General features: G+C 38.3%; 1 protein-coding gene and 1 long non-coding RNA gene across 2 annotated transcripts; both read right to left on the bottom strand.

Moving 5' to 3' along the window:
- Nucleotides 1-297: 297 nt before the first annotated feature.
- LOC149240400 (uncharacterized) lies at nt 298-3265 on the bottom strand. Its single transcript, XR_016246526.1, has 5 exons — nt 3074-3265; nt 2878-2909; nt 988-1068; nt 693-890; nt 298-590 (listed from the first exon to the last, which is right to left on the bottom strand). It is a non-coding gene; the product is annotated as an uncharacterized LOC149240400 (long non-coding RNA).
- A 230-nt stretch (nt 3266-3495) lies between these two features.
- LOC149240399 (uncharacterized) lies at nt 3496-6823 on the bottom strand. Its single transcript, XM_089370164.1, has 9 exons — nt 6743-6823; nt 6472-6649; nt 5728-5856; nt 5486-5637; nt 5306-5393; nt 5133-5226; nt 4937-4968; nt 3895-3991; nt 3496-3797 (listed from the first exon to the last, which is right to left on the bottom strand). The coding sequence occupies exons 1-9, from the start codon at nt 6821-6823 to the stop codon at nt 3773-3775; spliced, it is 876 nt and encodes a 291-aa protein (XP_089226290.1). The 3' UTR covers nt 3496-3772.
- Between the last annotated feature and the right edge of the window lie 4964 nt (nt 6824-11787).

The following is an 11787-nucleotide window of genomic DNA, read 5'->3' as shown; positions in this document are numbered from 1 at the left end:
AACGTTGAATGATATCAATTGTTCAAAAGTTTTAAACAAGTAAAGAAACACGAGAAAAGACAATAAATGCTCACCAAAACAAAAGAGATGTGCAAATGATTAAATTAGTTACTGAGGTGTGCTGAAATGCCTTAAAAAGTGCTTATAGACTTTAACTATATTTATTAAGGACCCCAACTGGAATTTGCAAAGCAAAAGGTTTTTCCCCAAGGTTTGTTATTATCATGTTCTCGTTCTCTAAAAGTTTGCTCCAAGTAGATCAAGTGGGCAAGGGACTTTACATGGACTCCACTCAACTTCAAACACAGCTTCAGCCATTATGCAGAGTGATTGAAATTGAACACAGCTAAGTAAAGAAGACCAACAATTGAGCTATAATCAGTATCAGGGACTCCTCGAGCACCAACTGGACACAAAACAGATGAAGACTCCCTAGCCTTTGCCGCTGCTCGCATAGCTTCATCTGGATTCAATTTGGCTAGCCTCCAAGCACTGATTCTAACAGGACGCTTCTGCATCCTGTTTTCCATCCTATTTACAACCTCGATATCATCAGGATCAACAGTGGACGGGTGTGGAATAACTTCATCCTGCCATTTAACACACAATACATGTCAGCCTGTACTACTATAGTCTGACCAAATTACAGACCTAAACCAAGATTTGAAATTGTGGATAACAAATTTATATACCTGATGCTCAACAAATATTCTAAGTGGTGTACACCATGCACCTTTATACTGCAAACCAAGAGAACTTCCTCCACTTAAACCAGTGGCAGTTGAACCACTTGGAGAAGAAGGTATACTTCGTGCATCACCCTCAACAGAAACTCATGGTGGCTCACTTTGTGACCTCATTGCCACTACATATTCATATGTCGTAATTCCCTGCTATTCAGTACTCTTGTTAAAGGATGTTAAGTTTAGTGAATATAAATCGACAAAAGATTGTTGAGAACCATATGGATTTTTAAATAAAACTAACCTTTTTAATCAGTGTAATATGAAAAAAGAAAAGCTCTGCTAATGGCATTGAAGCAAGTAAGGCCACCAATGTACATACTACCTGCACGAAGACAACATCAGAACTCAATTTCAGAGACAAAAGCTTACTAAAGTTTTATGTCGGTTATCAAACTTAGAGTACCTTAATATTGGCTGAATGTTGTTAGGTTTATCAAATTTTATAGAACCTCTTCAATGAATTACTGTCCTTCCTATAATTCAGGAATCATTCAACATTTTCATACATTTTTTTCTCTTGTGATTCTATACAGGCATTCTGTGGTCCAGACTCCAGCATAACATTCCAAGAAGTTTTCCTCAAACAACATAAACTTTAGATCCTTCTAGAAAATCTCTGAAAGAATACAATTTCAGTTCACTGAAACTGGGTAACAGCATGCCAATCACAGACAAGAGTGGACAAACATACAACCACATAGATCATCCAAAAGCATATTTCATTTCAAATACACGACAGAAATATGGTTTTCAATGTAAAGCAATTTATCTTCCTAGCAATGAAGCAAGTTTTGAACACATACATAACCAATAATCTCCCTAATCTATCAGAAATCTTGTGTTCCTCATAATATCAACTCAGCTTTAGATTTTAAAAGGGAATGATGTGTATGCCCAACCAAGCTCACAGGATTTTATCATGCATCAATATATCCACCATCCCAGCTTATTATAAAGCCTGAGTGTTCCATTTTGACACTGAAGTAAATGTTGATGCTCAAGTATTACATTGCCTTTCCAGGACTTTTAATGCTACTACTGCAATCGACTTAACTATCTCCTATTATAAAACTTTTATAAAAAAGCAAACTTAGCCATTTGCATCAGCTATAGCCTTTCATAATGCATTTCCACAAGATTATTCACTTTATGCATGTGCAGCCACGCAATCGGATGCTGACAATTGATCATCAATAGTTTTCCCCCAGACAAATGTCAAATATTAGATAGCTCCATTGCATCTTAGAAAGCATTCACAGAGCCTTCAACACTGCTCCTTGAGTCCCCAAAAGTCAAACAGGATATCATTGCAGCTGCAATGACATCTTGTAACTTGTAAGAGAGTAATAGGCAGATCCAAACTTCTAGGTATGTCCAGAAAAATTCAGAGCGACTGAGTCAAACAGGGTATGATTTCCAACATAAATAAACAAAATCCCAGATACTCTTGAGGCATAGATAGGAGCCTACTCAGCATTAGTATCCTGATCACTGTGCATCTACACATTAATAATTGCATGGGCAACATATATGCCAGGCAAGCTACATAACCTGTCAAAACCCATAGAATGGTTTGAAGCATCCTCATATGCGTATAATAATCTCTCTATGGATAAAATACCACTTTATATTCTCCTTGAAAGTTGAAAGTTGAAACCTTTCATCTGCATCCAAGGAGATTAGTCCGGCTTTCATGGATGATGTACACAGAAGATCTCCAAGTCACTTGAATAGCTTCATTAACCTAAGCTAGCAGTTAGCACCCCACTCAAAGCATTGAACCCCTAGATACACTTGGCATCATGTGAACTGGTACCTGCTATTCTATTAGACAGATCAGAGTTTACCCTCAGTAACTGTGACTAGAAGTTAGGCATTTAGGGGGCTACATTGATTATATCCCGAGTTTATCCCTTGGGATTTGAATATGGGATTTAGGAAAGAATATAACTTGTATTAAGCATTCCAATGGAGTTTCAAGCCTTTGATTATATTTTGATTAAATTTGGCTTTCTATTCTGAGAGAATAGGTTCTATGACCAAGTTCTGTCACAAAGGACTTTAAAGGATGAGCATAAACATAAGAATACCAAAGGAGTTTCTAATTCTATAGTTTATAGAACCACCATACCTGGAATTTGCGTCAGTGGTAGAAGGGCATTCCTACATCAAGTAGAACATAAATTTGTCAGGATTGAAGGCATCCTTAATTCTATGGGAAAAAGGGGATCAGTATAACAGTTTATTCAAGACAAATATTACTGCCCATATAGGGTTTGTGCACCCATTGGGTTTGAAAATCAAACCTGAATAGAAATTGTACTTACAATTCATGGTCACCTAGGATATGGCCTTCACGCTCATTAATGCATCCAAGCATCCATTTTTCTGCAGTTTCATTTCCGGGACAAAATGGATCTTCTGTTCACAAAACCCAAACACTCATTCTCCCAATCCAACATACCCATATAAGTCAAAGCAAACAATTTGCAATTCATACCGTTAGCGGAGAACTAGAGTGAAGTGGATGCCGAATCAGGGACCTGCATGTATTGATATTCACCCAAAATATGACTTTCACTATTATTCTGTCAACAGACATCATGGGTATAGTTAAATTGAAAGGTGCAATGAAATTCACAGATGACCAGTAAAGGTTTTTATTGTTTTCGTGGCTCACCAGTCCAATGCCTCCTTCACATTGTTGACTTGGGTTTGAATCGCAGAATACAGACTCAGATTGATCTCCTAGAAACAAAAGCATCCGCCTTCTTTTACACCGGGGACTGCCCTTTGAATTATGATCTGGATTAATAGTATCCTCATTCTTACCTGCTATTAACCAAATGAGACCAAACTATACTCCAACTCATTACAAAACTATTGACATACTGTGGTTTATTTCAAAATCAGATAATTAACCTTCATTGCTTTTGATATCCAATGTGGGCAATCTGGGATCCGTTACTTCTGATAAAGGCGTGGATGTAAATAAAGTTCTGTTTTCTGCCTCGCTTTGAGTCCATTCATCCCAGAGAGACTGAGATAGAACTGCGCACAAAATTAGATTGCATGTAAGTCATTAAACCAAACAGAGCACTACGAAATACCATAAACATAATGAAATTAGCAGTCAAGAATTCCTAACCCAATGGCGAATCCACATCCAATACGAAGGAGTCCTCCTTCCAGTCCCATGGATCGCTCCCATCCATCTACCCAGATCGATAAATTCAAAACACAATCTAATGGCATAGAAGACCAATAACAATATCAGAACAGACAATCATAATACAAACAATCAAGAAGCAAACAATACTATTTGAACGTTGGGTGAGTTACAGCTCCCATGAGATACAAACCAGTGAATTTCAGTCATACAGTTGTGGAAAAATCAAAGCCAGTACAGTGCAGACTACTATTTTATCCAGAGTTTGCTTTCCAACCAGCCAAAACAGTTGAATAACATGATTTCTAATTCAATATACTGCAAACCCCAGAGGATGAGGAAAACCAAACAAGCACAGTACAACTATACTACCCTACATGGCGGGAAGTATATACAGCAGAGTATAACCAAACGTATACACACATATATAGGAAGATACATACATATATGTATATATATTTGATCAAACCAGAGATTGTTCTTTTTTTTAAATATACCTATACTGCTCTGCTGTAAAAAAACAAAAGATTTGTTGTCGTTGGAATGGCATTCACCGTGCCCAAAAACCACCGCCTCCCCATTCTTGAGAGCCAGAGTAGGTGGTAACCCGCCCAAGCGCCTACAGCTGCGATTTCCTCTGCAAAATACCTTCGAACCTGAGACATACAGAGTCGGCTAATAAGCACTCCACCAGAATCGATAAGAAGAACTGCAATTGTGCAACCTTGAGAGGGTTTCCGTTGAGGTTTCGCGAGACTCGAGCAATACATCTCGCGCCAGCTGCAGAGGTTTTGCGAGACCTGGGCAATACAACTCGCGCTAGCTGCAGAGGTTCTCGGTTGAGGCCATAGTAATTGAAGGGACCATGACGAATATCGTATGTCAGTGGAAAGCAGAAGGGTCGCGCCAGGTGTCAACCTGACAATGAAAAGGACGACGAAACAAAGGACTTTAAAGGATGAGCATAAACATAAGAATACCAAAGGAGTTTCTAATTCTATAGTTTATAGAACCACCATACCTGGAATTTGCGTCAGTGGTAGAAGGGCATTCCTACATCAAGTAGAACTTAAATTTGTCAGGATTGAAGGCATCCTTAATTCTATGGGAAAAAGGGGATCAGTATAACAGTTTATTCAAGACAAATATTACTGCCCATATAGGGTTTGTGCACCCATTGGGTTTGAAAATAAAACCTGAATAGAAATTGTACTTACAATTCGTGGTCACCTAGGATATGGCCTTCACGCTCATTAATGCATCCAAGCATCCATTTTTCTGCAGTTTCATTTCCGGGACAAAATGGATCTTCTGTTCACAAAACCCAAACACTCATTCTCCCAATCCAACATACCCATATAAGTCAAAGCAAACAATTTGCAATTCATACCGTTAGCAGAGAACCAGAGTGAAGTGGATGCCGAATCAAGGACCTGCATGTCTTGATATTCACCCAAAAGACGACTTTCACTATTATTCTGTCAACAGACATCATGGGTATAGTTAAATTGAAAGGTGCAATGAAATTCACAGATGACCAGTAAAGGTTTTTATTGTTTTCGTGGCTCACCAGTCCAATGCCTCCTTCACATTGTTGACTTGGGTTTGAATCGCAGAATACAGACTCAGATTGATCTCCTGGAAATAAAAGCATCCGCCTTCTTTTACACCGGGGACTGCCCTTTGAAGTATGATCTGGATTAATAGTATCCTCATTCTTACCTGCTATTAACCAAATGAGACCAAACTATACTCCAACTCATTACAAAACTATTGACATACTGTGGTTTATTTCAAAATCAGATAATTAACCTTCATTGCTTTTGATATCCAATGTGGGCAATCTGGGATCCGTTACTTCTGATAAAGGCGTGGATGTAAATAAAGTTCTGTTTTCTGCCTCGCTTTGAGTCCATTCATCCCAGAGAGACTGAGATAGAACTATGCACAAAATTAGATTGCATGTAAGTCATTAAACCAAACAGAGCACTACGAAATACCATAAACATAATGAAATTAGCAGTCAAGAATTCCTACCCCAATGGCGAATCCACATCCAATACGAAGGAGTCCTCCTTCCAGTCCCATGGATCACTCCCATCCATCTACCCAGATCGATAAATTCAAAACACAATCTAATGGCATAGAAGACCAATAACAATATTAGAACAGACAATCATAATACAAACAATCAAGATGCAAACAATACTATTTGAACGTTGGGTGAGTTACAGCTCCCATGAGATACAAACCAGTGAATTTCAGTCATACAGTTGTGGAAAAATCAAAGCCAGTACAGTGCAGACTACTATTTTATCCAGAGTTTGCTTTCCAACCAGCCAAAATAGTTGAATAACATGATTTCTAATTCAATATACTGCAAACCCCAGAGGATGAGGAAAACCAAACAAGCACAGTACAACTATACTACCCTACATGGCGGGAAGTATATACAACAGAGTATAACCAAACATATACACACATATATAGCAAGATACATACATATATGTATATATATTTGATCAAACCAGAGATTGTTCTTTTTTTTAAATATACCTGTACTGCTCTGCTGTAAAAAAACAAAAGATTTGTTATCGTTGGAATGGCATTCACCGTGCCCAAAAGCCACCGCCTCCCCATTCTTGAGAGCCAGAGTAGGTGGTAACCCGCCCAAGCGCCTACAGCTACGATTTCCTCTGCAAAATACCTTCGAACCTGAGACATACAGAGTCGGCTAATAAGCACTCCACCAAAATCGATAAGAAGAACTGCAATTGTGCAACCTTGAGAGGTTTTCCGTTGAGGTTTCGCGAGACTTGAGCAATACATCTGGCGCCAGCTGCAGAGGTTTTGCAAGACCTGGGCAATACAACTCGCGCCAGCTGCAGAGGTTCTCGGTTGAGGCCATAGTAATTGAAGGGACCATGACGAATATCGTATGTCAGTGGAAAGCAGAAGGTCGCGCCAGGTGTCAACCTGACAATGAAAAGGACGACAAAACTCTGTTTCAAAGGAAGGCCTATCGGCCTAAATATCTCAGTTGTTTGGGTGTGGTATTTTGCATCCAATTTCAGGGATTTCATATCATTTAAAAAGAAAATGATAAGACATGTCTCACTTCACATAAAAAAGAAAATGATAAGACATGTCTCACTTCACATATTGCAGTAAGGGTTGTTGAGGTTGATGTTACTTTGGAGCTGCCAATAATAATGATGGAAGATTAATTTATCTTATTTTTAATTTTTATTTCCACCACTTTTACTTCCAAAATTTCCATATATGTCTTTTGGATGGACCCATGACATACAACACCCAATGGGAATATTACACAACTAATTTTCAAGTTCTTCCAACTATGTTTGATTGTTTTGCTATCCCACCACCCACATGAAATAGTAATATTTACTTATTTATTTATCTTAACCAAAAAGGGAAATTCAGGAGTTAATGAGTGGATAAAACATCAAGCACATCATCTAAACTATAACCTAGGCAAAAAGTGAAAAACACACTACATTCATCTACACTTATATTGGCATGTATTTACACCCTTTTGGTGCAAATGCTAGTATAACTCTTTCTAAGTATTGCATAAAATAATTCAATTACTTTCCTAGGAGGGTTTACAAAATGCTAATTAAAATTTCTTAACAAATAATTATTGTCTAATTTACTCAAATGTGTATTCCAACCACTTAACATAAATTTCCCAATTATTATTTAAAGTTTTCTCACTAATTATTTTACTCTTGTGATAACAAATCAAAACTTATTTCTGATGATGGTGGCTTGACGAAGATATTAGGGATTGCATCTATGTTTGAGGTAAAGATCTACTCGCTGACAAATGGCTTCAAATACTTGGGTTGTCATTTGAAACCCTGCAATTGCAAGCTTTTGGACTAGGACTGGCTTGTGGACAAATTTGAGAGAATGTTATTCTATTGGTACCATAGATGGTTAACACTCGAGGACAAGGTAATCATGATCGAGCGATTTTTCAAAGCATTCCAGTATATTGGATGCACATTTTTCACATCCCCCAATCTATAATTAAGAAGATTGAATCTATTTTGTCCAATTTCCTATGGTCATGATCCGACTCTAAAAGAAATATCCCCCTCATTGGTCTCAAATTAATCTCCAGATCGATTAAGAATGGAAGCTGGGGCATACTAAATTTCAGAAATTTTAATCTAGCTCTATTCACTGCCAATCTATGGTGAATATTTGGAGAAAATGGGTTATGACAAAGTATCATAACAACAAAATATATCCATCATTATGGACTAGAGGAGTCGATCTGCAATGGTGTTCCATCTAAATCATGTATGTCGACGACATGGAGAAGCCTTCATATTGCAATCCCTTGGCTTAGCAGTAATCTTTGTTGGGTTGTTGGCAATGGTCTGTAGGTCAAAGTGGGGATTGATTCCATTAAAGGCATGCCTGGAAGCCACTATCTCTCAGTCCTCATCATCATCGCTCTAAATCAACAGGGAATTTCTGTAACAACCCTGGTCAAAATTCCATGTAATAAAGTTAATAAAGTAAAAATAATAACCAAGGTCATGGGACACGTATTCCAAGATGAATGTTGGAAAAAACATCCTAGTGTGGGTGTTCATTTGGTTTATTATGACTAAGGAAATTGGCAAAGACTTTGGAAAGGCATGAGGCATTAATTTGCATTTTATTTATGAAAATAATGCAAATTTGGAGAAAAGGAAGGTGAAAGGTCATAGGTTGCATGTGAGGATGAAAATAAAAGAAAATAATGGAAAATTGAAGAAAATAGAGGCCTCATTAATAAAAAGGCTTTTGAGGATCAATTGGTACCTTTTGTCAGTTCAGTTTTGGAGGTCTCTCTCTATTCTTTGTCTCACACACTCTTGGACACTTAGAGTTTTATTGGAGCACTTCATCTTTGGATCAAGGAAAAAAAAAAGGCAAAGAGGGAGAAAATATCAAATAAGGAAGAGCAAGATCAAGCAACTACAACGGGATTGTTTCCAAGTATCAATTTGCATGTGTGATTTTCTTGCTAGATTTGGAATGCATGGTACATGCATGTGTGTATTTGGTTATCTTGTTGTCATTGGCATGGGTTTTTCCAGGTGTGACAGTGTTCTTCAACCTTTCCTTTCCATTTTTGGATAACCATGGTGTGATGGGTTCTCTTATATTTGGTTGAGCTGGATTTCCGGATGATTTTGAAACTGAGTGAGGTGGTCTCTGAAAGAAAGAACACATGGCCTAGGAATCCCTGAACCAGATTGGGATTGTGATAAAGCCAGATTTTGTGTGCCTTAGTGGGCCTAGGAATCATCAACCATTGTATGGCAGGATATACGTTAAAGCTTATAGGTGTGTACCCTCGACCAGGCCTAGGAATCCTTGACCAGTGAATGACGGGATATATGGCAAATCCTGGAGGGTGGAGTCTTGATTAGGCCTAATACTCCTTGATTGTTGTATGACGGGATATACAGTAAAGACTAGAGACTAGGACATAGGAAATTCCTCATGTTGTAGGTGGAGAAATCCACTGGCATCCATGCTTGTTTAGGGCCTAGTGATCTGGTAGGGATTGTGGTAAAGTCTAAGGAAAACGGGTTTGGTTTGGATTTGAGTCCCACATTCATGCTTGGAATATGGCATGGGGATGATTGGCTGAAAGAAATATTTGGTTAAGCCAATCTATGGTCGGGTGGTTCGTGGAAGTCCCATACCTGGTTGGCTTTTGCATTCATTAGTAATAACTTCTTCTCCTTGGTATTTCATATGTAAATGTATTGGTTTATATGTGGATTTTATGGTTGTTATATCCTTGTTAAATTTGTTGGTTATATGTTGGTTATGAGTATGTTTTATGACAGACTTGATGTATGGCTCTTATCATGTTTTGATTTTCAAATGAATGTACAATGAATATATGACCTAATATATGATAATGCCAATATTTTGATATGGCCACAACGTTTTTTTACGAATCTCGGATAAGTATGAGACCCCTATGCTCAGATCTATTGTTAAGACCTGTAGATTACATATTTGTGACATGTTTGACGAAATTCCCGTCATGGCTAATAGGGGTCCAGTCAAGTCATTGATCAAGTGTTTGCATTAGTATAGTTGTTCCAATGGCATTTATCATTTCTAAAGGTTTCATAAAGTTATGGGCAGTGGTCTAAGTCTTGGCCCTGAAAAAGTATCACAAAATTTGGGGTCATTGGCTCAGAACTAGCTAAAAAATTCTACAGTCACTGGTATGCCCTTAATGTGGGAGCGATTGGAAGGCCTTAGTCACATGCATGGCTTGACATGTGGTTGGGGTTCCAGATCAATGAAATGTCCAGTTTCCTCAAGGGTTGGTCACCTGGAAGGGTTGATTGGCTCCTGAAGTTTTTGTAGCATGTGTGGAAGGTTAGATTGGTTGGGTTTTGTCAATTCCAATTCTTTAACTGTACATGGCAAGTTGAATCACATCATAGTAGCCTCTCGTCACATGTTTACCCCAATGGATCAATTAGCTTGGGTAAATGTGGGAGGAGGGAATTACAAAGTGGTATCAGAGCATGGTTCACCTCTTGGATTGGATGGGTGGTGTGTTTGTCATGCATTCATGTCGGTTACATATATGTGTTATTTATGCTTGTGGTTTGTGTAATTGTTATGTATGCATGGTGTTGGTCATGGTTGCATTTATGTCGCCATGTGAAATTGGATGGTGCATTTTCGGATGTGGTCGTCATGGGTGTATGTCGGTTATGCATTGGTTATGCATGTCAATGCTTATATGTTGTTATGCATACATTGGTATGGTTGTATTTGTCAGGAATGAGGTCATGGTATGTGATCAGTATGGTCATGCGTTGATAACTAGATATTGGTTAACTAATGTTATATGCTGATGTGATTATGTCTATACATGTATCGTTCTAATCTGGTTGATCTTGCAAATGAGATATCCTCCCTTGAACTATACTAAGGTATGTTGATTATGTTATGTTTTGGTTTTAGCTGACATGGTGTACTTGCAGGAAAGAGATCAAAGATGACTAGAAAGATGGTAGACTACAATTCACAAGATTCTCCCTATGGGTCAAATGAGCAGCGTGGTGTTGGGAATTCTTCTGACTTAGCAGACACATTGAGAAGCTTGAAGGTATAAATAAGGAGTTGCAAGGAAGATAATGACGGGATCATTCAAGGACAAGAGAAACAAGCAAAATTTAATTCAATGATCCTTTAGAGTTTTTCTTAATTGTAGATACAGGGACTCCTTCGGATCAGCCATGGGTAGGAGGACATAACTAATGGGGCATATGGCATTAGGTCTCATGGTGGGCATAGACCAGATATAGATGACACGATTAGAGATGGAAAGCTCATGGATACTTTATATAGGAGAGGTGATGGACACAGGTTCTATTCTAGTTCCGGTTCTGACAGGCACTATGATCGTCATCGTTATCATCCTTACAGGAGGAGTGATAGGGGATATTTTCCCGATGAGTTCAAGAAAGCAAAGCTACCTACCTTTGGTGGAGATTTGGAGAAATTAGAGGATGTAGAAGCATGGCTATTTGGGATGAAGAAGTTCTTTGAGTTGCATGAATACACAGAGAATGTGAAGGCTAGAATAGCTATCTTGAACCTCAAAGGGAAATCCGACATCTGGTGGGAAGATGTGAAGTGGGTTAGGGACATTAGGACAAAAGACTTCAGTTGGCATGAATTCAAGACACTCTTCAGGAAGTACTTGTGAGAGAGGTACTACAATAAAAAAGCCAAGTAATTTTATGAGCTAAATATGGGATCGATGACAGATGAGGAGTACACGAATGAGTTCTTGGAGTTATTGAG

Source organism: Pinus tabuliformis, chromosome 8 (assembly GCF_031772625.1).
Source record: "Pinus tabuliformis cultivar Carrire ecotype Pingquan chromosome 8, CPIR1, whole genome shotgun sequence".
Taxonomy (NCBI): domain Eukaryota; kingdom Viridiplantae; phylum Streptophyta; class Pinopsida; order Pinales; family Pinaceae; genus Pinus; species Pinus tabuliformis.
Note: the sequence above shows the minus strand (reverse complement) of the source record. Positions and strands in the feature narration are given on the sequence as shown.

Bases quoted from the DNA above. Each gene is read 5' to 3' on its own strand.
- LOC149240399 (XM_089370164.1), bottom strand. From the start codon at position 6,823: ATGGCCTCAACCGAGAACCTCTGCAGCTGGCGCGAGTTGTATTGCCCA. The intron at 5,857-6,471 runs GTATATTTAAAA...TTTTGTGCATAG, and splicing joins TTTACAGCAGAGCAGTACAG to TTCTATCTCAGTCTCTCTGG. The intron at 4,969-5,132 runs GTAAGTACAATT...TACTTGATGTAG, and splicing joins ATCCTAGGTGACCACGAATT to GAATGCCCTTCTACCACTGA.